The 18,823-nt window shown below is 30.9% G+C and overlaps 2 protein-coding genes across 5 annotated transcripts in view; both read right to left on the bottom strand.

Annotated features, from left to right (window-relative positions):
- LOC122859590 (protein ABHD18) overlaps positions 1–18,823 on the bottom strand; it is a 170,169-nt gene that overhangs the window by 53,168 nt on the left and 98,178 nt on the right. The gene's annotated exons all lie outside the window — the stretch shown is intronic.
- Positions 10,394–15,992, bottom strand: LOC122859598. The gene is made up of 3 exons (XM_044163291.1): positions 11,400–15,992; positions 11,104–11,289; positions 10,394–11,013 (listed from the first exon to the last, which is right to left on the bottom strand). Exons 1-3 carry the CDS (start codon positions 11,470–11,472, stop codon positions 10,571–10,573), a joined length of 702 nt encoding a protein of 233 aa, XP_044019226.1. The 5' UTR covers positions 11,473–15,992; the 3' UTR covers positions 10,394–10,570.

The following is an 18,823-nucleotide window of genomic DNA, read 5'->3' as shown; positions in this document are numbered from 1 at the left end:
AAACACATGACTAATCAGGAAGTATCGCTATTTTTGATAAAAGGTAGTCATAGATTCCTCTACAGTAGTACGGATTGATGTCGATAGCATCAATATTTTCACTCTGTCTTTTAATTTCAGTTAAACCTTCTATTTGAATACTTATTGCCCAGTCTTCCCAATAGTTCGTTCCACCAGTTGCTGAAGAATCGTTTTCACGACATCTTCATCAATTTTTTCTTTATTTATTTCTTGATTTTCGAATACTTTATTTCTGTTTCTGAGTCAGCTAAATAACGTGAAACAGTTGATTTATTACTAATTTTTTTCTACTAACGAATATATATTTGAGAAAAATGGTTAAATTAAAAGACCATCGATTTTCCTTTATAATGTTGAACATTTTTTTTTATTTGAATAAACATTTAGAAGAATAATTATTGAAAGTAGACTCTGATTTGTTAAACAGTACAATTTAATTTTTTTTTTAGTAATTATTATGAAACCAAGTACGTAGAACAGAAATTTTATCACACCTCGATGGCTTACATAATAGTGCATTGGAATTCAACGTGAGAGACCTACGATCGTTTCCGCGTCGCGCCTATATTTTCGTTTGATATATTCGCGCGCTATTATACAAGATGTTTTGTCAATGATGTAAAAAGGTTATAGTAAGAAGTTTTTCGATCTTGATCACTACGTAAAAATTCACGATATCTCCCAATTTATAATTTACTCTTTCTTTTTGAGTATATATAGTAGAAAATAAAAGAATACCAAATAAACTAATTATTAGTCTAGATCAATTCCTCAGCCATTTGACACAATAATTTTAATTTAATATAGAAAGTATTGCTGAGAAATTTATTTAGACTACGGATTAATTTATTTAGTCACATTCTTTTCCCAGCAACATTTGCCATAAATCATAATTATTTATTTGAACAACTATTGGCAAATGTTGCTAAGGAAAGAATGTAACCGAATTTTCAGTCCAGATTAATTCTCAGCAATATTTTCTATATTAAATTGAACCTATTGTGCCAAATGGCTGAGGAATTATTCTAGATTACCAATTAATTTATTTGATTACATCTTTTTCTTAGCTACATTTGCCAATAGATTTTCAATTACTAATTATGGCAATTGTTGCTAAAGAAAGAATGTGACCAAATAAATTAATCAGTAATCTCAATAAATTCTTCAGCAATATTATTTTGGTCACATTCTTTTTTTAGCAACATTTGCCATAATTATTTGACACAATAATTCTTATTTAATATAAAAAATATTGTTGTGAAATTAAGGTTAATTCCCAGTCGCATCACCGAACCAATATTTATGCCACGAAGGGCCCGTATATCAATAACGCTATTTTTTATTCCCTTGTCCTCAAATTTTTTGTGGCGCCACTGATGAAAAAACCAAGTTCTTTAGTAGTAAAATCAACTGTGCGTGGCAACACACTAGCGAGCAAAGATTACATCGTACACTGAAACCATGCTTGTGTTCATGTCTGTGTGCTGTGCTTCTCGCGAAATTTTTAAATTTTAAAGTTATTTATTTTTCAAATGCAACAGACAATATACTAAAAATTTATATCAAAAAATTTGTCTTTGCTAGCACTACAAACTGATAGAAATTTAACGTTTTCCGTTGCGTTTTGAAAAAGTTATTAATAAAAATATGAGGTACCGCCTATACCTTGCGTGTTAAAGTTGTCAACTTTGACAGTAAATATCTCAAAAAAACCACACAAAAAAAAATTGAAAAAAATTGACGATGTAGATAATTATTTCATTTAAACATAAAATAAAAAAAAAAAAAAAAATCTGTTGCGATTTCAGATTTTCAGAATCAACCTTAATCTAGATTATAAATTAAGATTTTTTTGGTTACCTTATTTCTCCAGCAACATTTGCCAATATATCTATTTAACTAATTGACTATGGCAAACGTTGACAGCCAAATAAATTAATTCGTAATCTAAATTATTTTTTCAGCAATATTTTCCATAATTATAGCAATTCATTATGGCAAATATTGCTGAAGAATTAATAAAAATTGTTAATTTATTTATTACATACATACTTCTTACTATTTACTACCTTCTTACATTATTGACAAAACATCACATATAAGCAAAAATAAAATAACAACGGGTACACATTATTATAAACAGCCAATCAAATAGCTCGAAGAGAGGCTTCATTCTCCTTTTTATATAAGGATTCAAATTGTTTGAATTTGAAAAAAATTCATGATATAGATTATAGATAATGAAATAACAAGAACAATTGATTTATATGTATTTGTTCAGTTTTTTTCAAGCCTGTGTCAAATCTGAAATTGTAGTCTGCCACCAACAAATACATCGTGAACATCCTAGGCCTCACGAAATAATATATTTTATCGAGAAGAAAAGATTAAAAATATCTTATTAGCTACCAACGTTATCCAAACGCTTGAAAAAAAGATGGAGCTGGAACTAAAACCCGACAGTTCCGGACCCAATGAGAGTTAGCAAAAGAGAGTATAGCGGCGCTGTCCATTTTTCTAATAATTTACTCGCGCGAATACTCGGAGGAAACAATCTTTTATCATGATATTGATTTTTTTTTGAGTTAATTACGAATGTTAATAAATAACAATGAAAAACATAAAAACACATAAATAAAATAAAGTCAAAAGTTGTAATTTTTTTTTACGGAGGCTAGGAGCCATAGGCTCAGCCGCAGTATTGAATTCATCGGCAAAAAAAAAATGCTCATAACTTACGAACTAAGTAACCAAGAGACTTCGTACTAGGCTTAAAAGAAGCGCATTAAAAAACTCTATCGCCCGCGTAATAGGTTTTTTGTTCTATTGATAATAGTTTTCAATTTAAAAACAAAAATTATTTATGTAACTTAAAATATTACATACGTTTTTATGTGGAAATTTTACAAGTTATAAAAACGGCGCAATGAATAACTCCGGCTTGGCCCGTACTAGCTCGACATCGTTACTCACGCGGGAGTACAAACTTTCACGTGTCGAGGTCCGTATTTTCTGCCGAAGCTAAAGAGCCTAGGCGATGGAAATAAATCTGTTTATTACTGATCCTCTAATTCAGGAACTTATCGGGATCGCGACGAACATCTCTTCGACGATGCCTCTTTTATATTCTGTATTGACAATATGGCATCAATGGCAGCACCATCTTCGGGAGCTTTAGAGAACGCATCGGAAACATGGTGTAAAGCACCTTTTCTGTGAACGATTGTGAAATCGTATTTCATGAATCCGAGAGCCCATCTTGCCAATCTACTGGCGGGATCCTTTAAATTATGGAGCCAGCGCAGAGTACGATAATCTGTGATCACAGTGCAATCGTATCCTTCGAGATATCAACGGAACTATTTAATCGACTATACGACAGCTAAACATTCTTGATCAGAAACTGTCTATTTCTTTTTGGGATCAGGTAATGCTTTACTCGCGTAAGCAATTACCCTCTTTCTTTGTTGTACTAAACCTGCGTTAACACTGCACCGAGACCCGTACTTCTTGCATCAGTTAGCAATGTAAACGGACCTTTCTAATGAGCTGCATGAATGGTGCAGCTACAGATGCAAAGTTTGGGATGAATCGTCGATACCACGAAGCCATACAAAAAAACCTACGTACCTGCTTCAACGGTTGATGCGTTGAAAAATTCCGCACTGCTGAAGTTTTATTGGGATCAAGCTGTAGCCTTTCGATTTTTATCCAAACCCCAGGTCTTTTACCTGTACTCGACAAAATTTTTAGTTATACAAAATAACTCTGTTAAATGTGAGATTAGTGCCTATGAGTTTGCTGAGAACCTTACGTAACCCGTCTAAGTGATCCTCAACTGTCTTTTTCACGATAATTATATTGTCAGAAAAGACGAAAATGTGTGAATAAAATTCGGGACCCAATATTTTGTCGAGAGCTCTTTGCATCGAGGCTAGTGCGTTTGAAAGACCAAACGGCATCATGGTGAATCGAAACAGATCTCAACCAGGAGTGCTATTCTTGGTCCCGTATTGCGGGAGTTATTGCGGGTCCCACAATAACGATTCGCCGACAAGAAATGTTTGTCGCGATAGAAAAATATGAAAGCGCTTGTTGTTGCTTTCATGTGAAGCTGCCATAGTCGTATGCAAAAATGCAAAAATAAGGTAGAATTTACATGAAAGCAACAACAAGCGCCTTCATGTCTTTCTATCGCGACTAACATTTCTTGTCGGCGAATCGTTATTGCGGGACCCGCAATAACTCCCGCAATACGGGACCAAGAATAGCACCCCAGGAACCGTAAATTCCACGATCTCTCGAGAATCCTTCGATAGTTCTACTTGCCAATATGCCTCAATCAAGTCAAGAGTTGAGATATAATTTGACCGACGTAAATCTGTAATCCATTACATGCAATAATTCTATGTATGGATTCTACGGAATTATTTGACTGGTCACGATAAAACAATGTTTGTCCAAAAAAATCCACGACTATCACAACGATTTGTAGGAAGTCGATACCTATAATAAATGACTCTGACAGAGAAGGCATCTAAAAGGTTGCTATCGAGATCGTCTGGTCTCTAAGTGAAATCGGAGTAATCGACATTTGTACTGTTAGAAGTAAAACTAATTGAATACCGAACGTGCGTGTTGCACCGGAATCCATCAATGCAGAAGGAGAGCGTCCACCGATAGAGATGTTCAAAAAAAAAAGTAATCTTTTTACATGCAATTTCTCCAGCATAAGATTGGCTTCAGGGGTTGCTCAATCATAAGCGGTTGGGCAACAATCATCCCTGTCGGTTAGCATTGTCTAAGATTCACAGGTCGAATGAGATGATCGTATTTGCTTGTTCCGGGTTGCATCGAGAACAGTCGTTGATGAACAGAACGAACGTTGATGACCAGCCTGATTGCATTTGAATTCACGGTTCTCACGATTGAACTTGCCACGAGACTTGGAGTGACCAACATTTGGGGATCTTTTTCCGAGAACTCTTTTTGATTTACTAGTGATTTATCACCATCGAGAGCGTTAACCATAGTTGGCTTAGAATCTCGAGCTGTCGAAGCAGGATCTTTTTATGCCAATCGAGGTGATCGAACTGATTCTTGTTGCTACGTGGCGTTACCAACTTCATGAACATTTCATGTTTTTTTCTTGTCGTCTTAACATGCCTTCCAATTCGATTAGAGTGAGACATTCATCGAATTGTAATCTGATTCGAAATTATGGCAGTAAGTTACGGTATACTACTCGTAGTTCAATCTTTGACAAAATCATGAATACTTTCGTACCATCGTTGGGTACGGGCAGAAAATTTCTGCTTCTAATAAAGGTTGAAAATCGAGATTTACGAATCGAGATCAAAAAACTTTGTGGTCTAACTCCCAGCAAGTAAAGTCTTTTCTTTGATACCATAAGAGAGCCGTGTCGTTTAGACATCCACGTAAGATAATCAAAAGATACCCTCTTCCCTGATATGAAAACTAGCAAGAGCGCCATACATGCTAAGAATTCCTCGACGTCTGTTCACGCTGACCCGAGAACTCAACTTTCCAGTGATTCAATAGTTCAAATACTTTAGCTGGTGGCATTGTACGAGCTTCGCCTCTGCTGCGATCTTCACAATAGTTTACCAAATCATGCAATCGTGGGTCGAGATCCTCTGAAAACTTATTCTCTTCAGGTGGCCAAGTCAGCTCGATAACCTGATAGGTCGAAGCGACTTTGCTTGCTGATGAAGCACGTCTGCCATCCTTTCTTGGTCTTCCTCGAGGACGAGGTTCCAAATTAGTCAAGCAAGTTGACTCCGTAGCTATGAGATTTTCAGCGAGATCATGCACTGTATTAACGAGAGCCTCCAACAGAGTGTTAGAAAGATCCTTATCATCACAAGAACCAGAGGAACCTACTTGTCTTCTCTTTCCAGAGGTTTTGAACCAGAGGTTTAATCAGAGAACTTTTCTTCAGAGGTAGCCATCCTATTTTTAAGAGATCCTTACTGTTTAAACAGAGCCAAGATTGTGACTTGCTTGAGCATATTTTCTTTTAAGTAAATAATAACAAAATATAAAGACCTCCCCGCAATTCAAGGAAAGAGGTAGAAGGTCTAAGAAGGCGTAAAAAAAGTATTATCAAACCTTCTGAAAGCTCATTTAATTGTCCTGCCTGGATTGTCCCCAAAAAATCAGAATCAATAGAAAAAATTTATAATGGTCATTGACCACTTAATAAGAAAACTGTCACAGATCCTTTTCCTTTGCCTAATATAACTGATATATTAGACCAATTAGGAGGTTCTTAATACTTTTCTGTCTTCGATTTAGCGTCCGAGTACCGTTAAATTGTGATGGTTCCAAAACTGCTTTCTCTACACCACGTGGACATTGGTACTTTCTTTGTATGCTCTTTGGTCTTAACAAAGCACCTGCTTTGTTCCAGAGATCGATGAGTTTAGTGTTTTCAGAAATGCTATGTTTATATACCCAGACGACATAGCAATTTTTGCCAAAACTTTGGAAGAACATGGTCATAAGTTGGAACAGATGATGAAGCGACTAAGAAAAGCCGATCTAGGGTTGCATCTTACACGGAGAGAAATCCGCAGCAAATAATGCTGTAGAGTATCGAACAAATTTTACTGTAGTCTACTGGAAATTGAGAAGTTGCGTGGGGAGGCCACCAGGATCGACTAGATCTTCCTACTACCCTACAGTAATTTTAATCAAAACAAAACAAAAAAACGTCACAAAAAATTAAATAAAGTCTTATTGTTTAAACATCAAAATAAAAATGTAACGTGTTTATTAATTTTAAAAAAATAATCCATTTTATAATTTTCATGTGTTTCACCGCATTTCTATTTAGATTCATGAATAAAATAAAAACAATAAACTTTTTTAGAAGAGGTTAGGAACACACTTGATTTCCAATAAATATTCGTGTCATCTGGCGGGAAAATCTGCTGTACACTACAGTAATTTCTGGCATAAAGTATACCATTAACTCAAGACTTCCAAAAATTCCGGTAGACTACAGTAAAAAATTTAGATGAAATATAATAATAATCATTATAATAAGTGGGAATTAGTCGCTTTAATGACGTCAGCTATGATTTTTACGATACCACTACAGTAATATATGCTGCGGATTTCTCTCCGTGTAACAACGAACCAGAAGTCCATTACTTAGGACATAATCAGGGTAGACGGTGTTAAACCCGACCTGAGTAACATTTAAGCAGTAAAAGAATTTTCTGTACCTAAAAATCAAAAAAATATTCGTCAATTTTCAGGACTCATCGGTTACTATCGCAGATTCATCGATAATTACTCTGAATTGGCTAAACCTTTAACTACTTTACACGAAGATGATACGCTTTTTATTTTGGGTGAAAATATTCGCTGTGAGAGGTGTTCTCTCTTAGAGCGAAATTGGAAAGGATTGCTTAATTGTTCAGAGCACTCAGAGGGGAGGAATTACGCTATAGTACCTATACCGGAGTAGAAATTCAGTTCAGGATATGATCAAAACTTGATCAGGCGACTTGAATTCAGATCAAGAATCGAACGAAACGTAACGCAAAAATGGATCAAGACTTGATCAAGACTTGATCAAGCTACCTGATCAAGACTTGATCAAGCTACCTGTTCAAGAATTGATCAAAACGTAACGCAAAAATAGATCAAGACTTGATCAAGGTACCTGGTCAACTCTTGATCAAGCTACCTGTTCCAGAATTGATCAAAACGTAACGCAAAAATAGATCAAGGCTTGATCAAGATTTTTGATCAAAAAATGATCAAGAAACATTATCAAAAAATGATAAAATAAAATTATTTAACAAATCTCTTTTTTTTTCTTTTTTTTTTTTTTTTTTGAATAAGCTTACTTATTATTCCTGGGATAGAGTTAGAAATAGATGTGCTGAAATGAAAGACAAAAAATATAATTAAGTCAATTTGCGTAACTAGTTGGGATCGAAACTACGGACAACGGATTACTATTCTAAACGCACGCCCATCCCCATATTTTACATTCACTCACAAGAGGCAAAAAGAAAATGATAGATTCAGAGAAAGATTAATAATTGGAAAAAAAATAATTGTGCATTATAATAATTATTTCTAATTAATTATTTTTGAATATATATTTTAACTAATAATATACGAAATAATTTTGTTGTATTAAAAGATTATTATTATATATCTGCGGTAGAAAAATTCAGTCGGCCTGATGTCAGTCCGACAAGGTATGTACAAATAAATAATGAACTATAAACTTATAAATCATGTACTAGACCAATAATTATTCATGCGGCATCCACTCTCAATCAACACATATAAAACCAATTATAACAAAATCCAAATCATAAAAAACAGATGCTGAAGAATGGCATTGAATACAGATAAATATATAAAACATTAAAAGATGTTGCTGTGGGTGCAAAATAAGAAAAATTAAAATTATAAAATAAAAAAAAAAAAGAAAAAATACAGTCTTGAATAAAATTGAAAAATACATATTTTTCTCTAAATAAATTTTGTTTTATTATAATTAGTTTTCCCGATAAAAAATAAAAAATTTTTTTTTTTTGTAAAAAATACTTTTTTTTTAATCATATAACTCGACACAACTTCTCAAAAAATTAATGAATCGACTTGAAATTCTGACTGTAGCTTCATTATAAACTGCCGATTGCAAAAGTATGATTAAAAAATATTGTTTAATTTTTATTATATGATTATTTAATGTCGAGGAAAAATTCAATTTATCTAACTTTGAATGGAAAAAGAGTCAGAGAAATTTAAAAATTGGGTATCTTGTCAGTGGCGATATTGTCGAGCAATATATCAAGAAGTTTTGTACAAATTTTTTGATATTTTTATTAATTATTTACTGAGTTATTAATTTGACAACAATCCGCGAGCTGCCATTAGGGCGATATATGCGTGATCGTCAGCTTTTTCTCTCGCGGACGCCTATGTTCATTTTGTTGCAGCCAGACCCTCAATCGCCGAGAATAATAATTTTTTTTTTTAATAATAACTTAATTAATTAATTCCAAATTGATTAATTATAGTTAAAAAATTATTGTATATAATTATTATTCAATATTAAAAATGATTTAATTTAGTTTTAGGTTGAAAATAAAAAAAATTGATATAAAAAATAATAAATAATGAAAACACAAAAAAATTAAATTAAATACAATAATTCTTTAACTACATATAACCAATCAATTTGGAATTAATTAATTGAATTGTTATTCAAAAAAAAAAAATTATTATTCCTGGCAATTTTGAAATTCTCTATGTGACAGAATTAAAATTCGTATTCTACATTCAATCTCGCGGTCAATCGGATAACGCGCTCGCCTCCCGCCCTAAAGGATCTCGGTTCGATCCCCGTTTAGGTAGTTTAGTTTAGGAAAAAAAAAAAAAAATCCATCTTAAAGTTGGATAAAGTTAATAACAATATAAATAATTCAATATAAAAAAAAATTGAATTTTTATTTTTTTTTCACATTTCCATCAGAATATTATTTTGATTAAAAGAAAAAACCGTTCGTATCAAACCAAACATTGATTTCTTCAAAACCCTTTTTGTTTATAACAAAATTTAATTTTTCCTAATTCATTACTTTTATTGTTTTTATTGAGTCATCTGTCATTTGAAACAAACCGTATATCGTTTTAAACAAATGACAATTGTCTTTTTACAAACAGCCAACGTTTACGTCAAACGTCATGTGGCATAACTTTAGAAGTTTTCTTCTTGAAAAAATCTTCCTGCCGTTCGAGACGAGAAACTTATGGAATATAATAATCATAATAGTGCTTCTGTCAAGGAGTAGTGGGGATTGCGTTTAGAAGTTTTTCTTCTTGACGCGAACCACTTATCGTTTTTAACAAGACTCTATCTGAATATTATAAACGATTTATTATTTAAAACAAGAATCTTTTGTATCTCTAAACAAACCATTTTTTATTTAAAATGAATCATTTTTTTTTTATTTTAAACCATTTTTTACCAAGAAGTTTTCTTCTAAAATTAAGAACAATTCCATTTATTTATAACCAAAAATTTTCACAGTGTAGGATGAGTGGTAGATGTAGAGTCTTGAGTCGGGCTGAAAGAAGGAGATGAATTAGAAGACAGAGTTGCCAGATGCTCGGGCAGTGAAAGAGCCACCTGGTGGCACTGAAAGGGCCAACAGGGGCCATTTTTTAGTGATCAAAGCGCCAACCAAAGCGCCAGATTTAAATTTATTTTTATTAAGAAAAACACATACAGGAAAATTTTTTTATTTTTTTCTTATCTTTATTAATATATATTTTATATAATTATAAAGTGTAATAAATAATATACTATTGCATATTTTTTTTTTTTTTAATAATACTCATGGTGGTCAACTCAATGATCATACCAACTTCCAGCTATAGTGCACCAACATATTTTTTCTTTATATATATTATTAAATATATTATTTTTATTTTAAAAATACGTAATTTTTGGTTACTGATAGTACATTTTAATATTATTAATATTATCATTTTAATGTTTTATTGCATATAAACCAACATCTTTCAAAAATTTTTTAAATACAGCATGTAATTCAACAGCTGTTGTAATAGTCACCAAACTAAAGCCAAGAAAATTGGTGATGATTTTTTTTTGCTTCAGACTAAAATACCTGATACAATAAGCCATAAACTTGTTGGTGGATACGTCTGTCGATTCATCCAGAATTATCGAATAAGGTTGATCATCAACGTCATCAATCAACTCGTGTAACAATGATGGCCCAATTACATTTGTAATTAACATAGAGGCTTTGGTGCGATGAAGTTTGAGATTTGCTAATGAGCTACCTTTACTATATTGATTTAATATTTCAGTTATGTGATCAAGACTGCACATTGTGCCATGAACTGCAGCATTTATTACAAGTTTAATATCTATAATTTTACTTTCATTTGAGCCAACTGGATAAATACCTATGAAAAACAATTTTAAAAACAGTACAAATTAATGTCAAAAATAAATTCATGAAAAAAATAGACAAATTGTATCAAAATATACTGTACCACTTTTAGCTAAAACCGGTTGAGTTTTTCTTACTCTTGATGAAGCTGCTTGCTTGTGAACAATTGTTTCACTATGTCTTTTAATTGAGTTTTTGTGACATCTCAGAGCTACGTTGCACCAGGTACAATATGCTTGCTGTTTTTGATTATTAATTCTGTGTTTTGGAGGACATTCTTGGAGCCATCCTAAGATTTATAAATGACAATAAATATATAAAAAACATGATGATGATGATAAAAATAATAATAAGAGAACAATTATTATTCATTACAATTATTTCTGTGTAAACACTAACCTTTGAATTCTGATAATTTCTCCCAGTCTTTTTGATAAACTCTGTCATTATCAGCTTTTGGTTTTTTTGTCATTTCAAAATTTAAAAATATGAATATATATGTGTATATTATGATAATATATTATACTATGATTTCTATTTGTCTATTATATGATTAGACAGAATTTTGTCTATCCTTCAGATGGTTTTCAGTTGATGTGTGTGACGCTTGATGGTATGTCTATGTACAACTTAGTATTAGTATTTACTATGTATATACATATACGTATTCTACATATATTTACCTTTGTGTTTGTAAGTTGAACCAATCAAAAAATCAGCCCACACAGAGCGAAGCCATCTACGGCGAAAAAAAAAAAAAAATTACCGATCATCGGTCAAGGGGCCATGATGGCCCCCAAGCGCCAAGTTCAAAATTTTAAGAGCCAAATTGACAAGCCAGGGGCCATTTTGGCCCCAAGGGGCCAAGTCTGGCAACTCTGTTAGAAGAAGGTAAATGTGGCGGTGTCAAGCTTGTTCTGCAGTCACGGAGAGACACCATGGATTTGCAGTGAATTTAATAAATTCAGTGATAATTCAGTGAATTTAGTTATAATTTGGTTATTTTTGCAGCCGCCATTGGCCACCATGTTTACAAGCGGAAATTTTAGCTTGTCGTGAGTTCGCACCCTTAGTGATGCTTATAAGGCTAGATTCCCATGTGACGCCAATAAAGATAATGATATAAAATGATGATACTGATCCACCAGGATTGTACTTGAATTAAAATATCGATTGAATTACAGTTGGTTATTGTTGAAAACTAATTGAATTTATCTGATAAACTATTCATTACTAGAAGCACTATATCACCACGTCACTTGAATAATGATGTTGAAACAAGAATGTAATGCACGTTTAATTGTTTGAAAAGATTCACTTTGTATATATTTTAGAATTTTTTCTTTAAATCTAATACACTTTCATAGATGTTATTAATAATGATATAATGATAATGGAAAGAGTTAGTTGAAGACGCTGATGAGGTTATGTTGCCAAGTAACGACAACAGAAAGATCAAAACTATCTCCAAGTACACTAATATCACTTAATATGAGTAAAAGTATTAATTGAACTGGTAGACACGCACAAATAATAACAGATTATTGATTAATCAACTAATATATTAATGACATTCGATTAAATATTTTTTTGCCATGAATAAAATTTGAATGCGTTGATTCAAGACGAATGTGTGATTAGATAAGAAAATTTCCTCTCTATCGGTGAATTAAATTTCTTAATTAGTTTCTCATTCGGAGAAAAAAAATTTTATAATGAATTTGGTGAAATCATTAATTAATTTTCGAAAAATTTTCAAAGCATTTGAGAAAATTATTTTTTTAGAATTTTTTTTGCCCAACGGAAAATAACTTAAGCTAGTCGATGCTTAACGATTCTAAACTTGGCTTGTTCCAGCTTACGTAGCTATGAGCGCGACATGAATTAATGTATTTTTTCTCATCAACTTGTAGGAAAACAGTCGTTTCCTTCGAATCATGTCAAGTACGTATAAAATGATCACGTTTTTTTATTCGTGCTAAATGAATAATTTTTAAAAGATAATTCAAAAAACTAAAAGTGCTTCTTCTTATAATGTTAATAACTTTAATATAATAAATAATAATAGATAGCAATAAAAAAAAACAAATTATAATAACACATGTAATAGTTTTCGTATCGAATGATAAAGAAAAAAACATCTGAAAATATTATGAAGGTTACATGTCAAAAAAAATTTTCCAAAAAAAAACTCGACAAAAAAAATCCCGACAAAAAAAAAACGATAGAAAAAATGGTTACATTGGTGGTTAATGTCGTGATTTTTTTTATCTCGATTGTTTTTGTCGAGTTTTTTTTGAAAAATTTTTTTTGTTGTGAAATCAATATGAATAATTTCAAAGGAAACGACTTCTGTCTTGAGCAAAAATAAAACAAGAGACCCCTTCTAAAAAATTTCCTCCGGGGAAATCATGATTAATTTTATTTTGTTATTTGTGCAAATACAAATGAATGTTTTCGTTTTTTTTTCAATTTTAATTTTTAAAAGTTATTATCAAATGATTAAAATAAAGTAGAAAAATTAATTTGATAATAACTTTTAAAAATTAAAATTGAAAAAAAAACGAAAACGTATATTTGTATTTGTACAAATAACAGAAGAAAACTAATAACGATTAATTCCCCGGAGGAAATTTTTCAGGGGGGGTCTCTTGTTTTATTTTCGCTCTCTTACGAGTTGATAAAAAAAATTCATAAATTCTTATCATGCTTGTGGCTACGTGAGCTTAGGCATAGGTTTGAATGAAAAATTTGTCTTGAATTAACACATTTAAATTTTATGAAGTGTTTTAGCTAGTGACAGAGTGGATAGGATTAATGTGAAGGATGATGATGATTGAAAGTAAATTAGTGTATATATAATTCACCTCAATTGGTACTCAATTGCCTTTTGACAGCTCGTGACAAATGAAAGAATCACTTCCCGAAACATGAAGAAAAAATCTCTTATCAACGCACAAATAATGTAAACGTTAACATTTTAGTCTTGAGCCACGACTATTCTTTCACAACCTAAAAATGGTATACTTCTAAAAACAGGAACGCGTAGACTTAAACCAAGATAAGTTTTTTTATAATCCAAGAAGTTTACTTCTGGAAACTTGAAAACTTGGTCATGATTTAGGACGTCTTTCTTATAATTCAGGAAATTTTTTTTTCCGAACTACGTTTTTAATTCAAACGGAAATTATTATTTCATACTTCGAATCTATTTTTCGGCCAGAACAGTAATTCAACCTGGCAACCTTTTTTTTTTAGTGTAAAAATTGAGTAGGATATTCACGCTGTACTTGTATGTTTCTGTGTGTCAATTTATTATTTATTCCTGCTCTGGAGAGCACAAATAATGCTACACTCTTGAAAATGTCACCCTGAAATTCACTGCACCTATACAGCGAGCAGCCGTACATGAAACTGTACATTAATTCGTTTTCATGTACACGGAACAAGTAAAATCATTTCTACTACTGTAGTGTAATTTTCGAGTAAGATGATAGAAATTTGATGAACAAAATTCATTTGTAATTTTACATTAAAATTTCATATTAATACACATAAATACACTCAACTATAAACCTAAACCTTCAAATTGTGTCAATCAGATATCCTAATACTAATATCAGCCACCACCCATTTGAACAGACCATATGTTAACTGTTAACAATTAACATATCCTTTTCTAAGTGTACGGGTTTCGTCATTTCCAAAAAAATTTTGTAGAAGTTCAACTTTTTATTGACCAAATTATTTTTGAATTTTATATAACCATTTGTGTGACTTACTAAATTTATCGAAATAGCTCTAAGGGGACTCAAACCTACGTGCGTAACTATCTAACTGATTACTAAACCGAATTCTCTACCGCTGCACCATCGAAGTGACTTGTAAATTGAAGTTTCTTGAAGTCATGATTTTTTTTTAACTTATAACAAATAAAATTTCTACTACTGTACAATAATTTTCATGAAAGAATATAGAATTTTACTTGAAAATTACAGCACAATACTAGAGATGATTTTCAAATAGTGGAAATTTTATTCAAGTACTGTGCACTAAAATCGCACTAAAAATATAGTAGTGTTGAGGTTTTCGCATTATTTGAGCTGTCATCACATGAATGCACATCCATATACGCACGTTCCAGGATTATGTGAGACTGTGGTACTTGGCGCAATCTGTTCGAGATTGTAGTGTTTTTTAGGTTAATTTTGATCGATGATAATTAGGAAACTTGAATAGAAAAATTAAAAAAGATATTTTCAAAGCGTGTTGTATTTTTTAGAACTGCGACTGTACTGTTGTATAGTATACACTGAAAAAATTTTTGGATAAAGAAAAAAAGAATTATTCTTGCTAGTAGTTTTTGGCAAAAAACTTTTGGAAAGGAAAAAAAAAAAATTCTTGAATTGAACAAAATTTGTTTATTTCATTCAGGTGGTGTTTTGTGTCAAACGATAGGTGGCTCGCGTCAGGAAACAAGCTTCTAAATGTCAACCACGTTATTCCCTTACATGAACACTTTTATGATTATTACAATAAACAAGCTCCTTGTTTCAAACAACAGAGAGACTGCAACAAGAAATAACAAACAAAACATTAAAAATCGTATTTTACTTTTTTAAAAATTATTTTTTTTGTTATTTACAATCAATGTCGTGGCGCAGTGGTTCATTCGTCCGATTCTCATGGTGATTGTCATGAGTTCGATTCCACCTAAGGTTAGATTTATTTCAAGTTTAATTTGTTAAGAAAAATATTACCTTTAATAAGTAATTTTTTTCTCCTTTAAAAAAGTTTCTTGCCAAGAAGTTTATTTTGAACTTGGCAAAACTAGACGAAACAAGTCAAAAAATAAAAATGACTACGGACGGTCATGGAAGCCAGAATGGACGATCAGTCACGTCCCTCGGCGTGGGAGTGCCACGGGGCTGAATTTGGATATTGCCCTTCATATTAAGTAGTTAGGACTCAAAACTGTTTCCCGTATTCAAGGCTATGTAGGACAAAAATAAAAATATAAATACCAATCCTTAATAACAGAATTTCTTTTTAAACTTTCAACTTTCGTTTTTATTTGATTCAATCGTTACTCCTGATTTTCATAAAAAAATGTATTAATACTTAAATTTCAATAATTCCGTTACCGTTATCAGCATCAGAAAAACTGTCAGTTGTTCCACAAGTGATAATGATAATCAGTTAAACCAGCTGCTATTTTATTCCAGAGTATTTTGTTGAATAACGATCGAAAGATTCAGCAATTGTAGCTCTGTGAATAAAAAAAAAAATTAGCGTGTTGCAAGTACGCGCAAGGAAAGTGAAACTTCTTTCGGAGTAGTTTCTTTCATGCCACGCTGAATATCTCGCTGAATAATAATAATAATAATAATAATAATAATAATAATAATACTGACAATAATATTCAAATATATAAATATTATTAGTTAATAATTATTATGAGTATTTATATTTCGAATATTATCATTGTAAATTTTACGGAGGCTAGGAGCCATAAGGCTCAGTTGCAGTATTAAAATCATTGGCAAAAAAAAAAGAAATGTAAATATCCCTGGTAGAAATTCAATCTCATAAACGTCTAAATACTAGCTATTTTTACTAGATTCAAACTCAGATGTAGATAGTTTGTAGATTCAAAACTAGACGTTTACGATTTCTATAGAAATGGACAATTGGCTAGTCTATGGCTAGTTCACTAGTTACAGAAAAAAAAAAATAATTATTATAATAACGCTGAGTTTCCTTAATTTTTTTTTTGTACAACTGAGCGGGATCGAACCTATGTACCTAGCTACCTACCTGAACTTAGTTTCTAAATGCGAGTGTATTACCCCGGAGCCAACGCGCGTGAACGTGAATGTTGGAAAATTATTGTCATTATTAAGAAATAGCTTCAATGCATTTAAAAAAACGTTATTTTTATGAATAAATTAAATAAATATAAAAAATAAAAAAATAACTTATTTATTTTTATTTTTTTTTTTTTTATAAAGTTATATAAAATAAATTAATAATATTTTAATTCTATTGTCAATGAAATACAGTCACGATTTTATTTTTCATTTAATACTTGGTTTTAAAAAAAAAAAATTATTAATTAATTTTGTTTTTATTTTTTATCTAGATTTATATTTTGAGATTCATTTAACTTATTTATAAAAATATGTATTTTTTTAGATTTTTTTGGAAGGTCTTCATTAATAAAGAAAAAAATTTTCTAACTTCCATGTTAAGTTGTACAAAAAAAAAAACCATCAAAAAAATTGAAAATTAAAAATTGAAAATCTTTTAAAAAATAAAAATAATAATAATTTTCTTTATTGTTAATTTAAAAATTTTATTGTTTTTATTTTGAAGCGTTTATTGTTTAATTATTTTTTGGCAACAAATCCTTTTTTCTAGTATACATTTTATAGCTTATCAATAGCTAGTTACAAGATTCAATATAACCGAACTATAGACGGAACTCTACCAATCTCCGATTTCTTTTAATGTCAGATGCTGTTCAATACGCAAAATATTTTTGCTTCTGTTCATATTATATATTATTATAAAATTTGTATGAAAAAATTATGATTGATCTGATTTTGTTTTTATAAAAATTATATATTATAATTTGTAGGTAAAATAGATATTCATTGGCCAGTTATTATCCATCGAAACTGTATACATTTTTTGGCTAGTACGAATAGCTAGTCACGAGATTCAATCTCACGAAAATGGACAAAATTCTGCCAGGGTATGTTTTAACTTATAAAATAATTGTCCTAGAGAGTTCGTTTACGGCTTAAAAGATGCGATTTTTTTCATCATTCGAAAAATTATAGAGTGAAAACAATTGAAGTTAGACTATCAATCATAGTATGGAATAGTTTTTGAGAAAAAAAAAAAAAAAAATTTCTTGTTTTGTCATTTTTTGTCAAAAGCAATTATGCCTAAAAAAATGATTCTTAAACGCGGTTTTAGAGTTTTTGAAGACGATTTTTCTAAGCCTAGAATAAAGTCTCCGATAATCCTATCGAGAGTTATCAAGTTTATAGTTTTTTCACTATACGATTTTCACACGATATTACACGATATCTCTTGATACCATCATCGTAGCGAGGTCATGTTAGGCTTTCAGTAAGCGTCTTCCCGATACCTTTCACCCACTCACAAAATTTCTTTTTAATTAGTTATACTTTTTTTAAAAAAAAGAAGAGAAACTAAAAATCGAGAAAAACAGTTTGTTTTTTTTTTCTCGAAAACTATGATCCTAAGAAAAATAATTTTATAGAAAAATATATGGCATTCGGATATACTCAATCAATAACTCTCTATAAAATTATAGCAGCGACTTCATGTAGGGCTTGAAAGATACGTATTTTAAATACTCATAACCTGTATATAAAATTATTTTTCTATGGTTTATAGTTTTTGAGGAAAAAATGAATAAAAACTTTTTTTTCATTTTTCAATTTCGATGGATTTCACTTAAAAAAAAAAAATTTATTACGAGCTGGATCTGTTAGAGCGCGACAGAGTTTTTAATGACGCTAAATTTGAGCCCAATATAAAGTCTCCACGAGCATTTTATTAGAAGTTATTGAAAGAAAAAAAAAAAAACTTATAAACATATTTTTATTTACAAAATCGCGTAACACGGCCACAATGGCCCTAGCCGGAGTATTGAAAATTATCAATTTTCAATGGGCAACGAGGGCCATCAGCCCTAACAAACGCTACCAGGTCTTTTTTTTATTAATATTATTTAATAATATTTATTAATTTTTATATATGAATGTTATTGTCAATATTATTATGAT

Source organism: Aphidius gifuensis, linkage group LG6 (assembly GCF_014905175.1).
Source record: "Aphidius gifuensis isolate YNYX2018 linkage group LG6, ASM1490517v1, whole genome shotgun sequence".
Lineage (NCBI taxonomy): Eukaryota > Metazoa > Arthropoda > Insecta > Hymenoptera > Braconidae > Aphidius > Aphidius gifuensis.
This window is presented reverse-complemented; position numbering and strand designations above follow the sequence as displayed.

Bases quoted from the DNA above. Each gene is read 5' to 3' on its own strand.
- LOC122859598 (XM_044163291.1), bottom strand. From the start codon at position 11,472: ATGACAAAAAAACCAAAAGCTGATAATGACAGAGTTTATCAAAAAGAC. The intron at 11,290-11,399 runs GTTAGTGTTTAC...TATAAATCTTAG, and splicing joins GAAATTATCAGAATTCAAAG to GATGGCTCCAAGAATGTCCT. The intron at 11,014-11,103 runs GTACAGTATATT...TGTTTTTCATAG, and splicing joins ACCGGTTTTAGCTAAAAGTG to GTATTTATCCAGTTGGCTCA.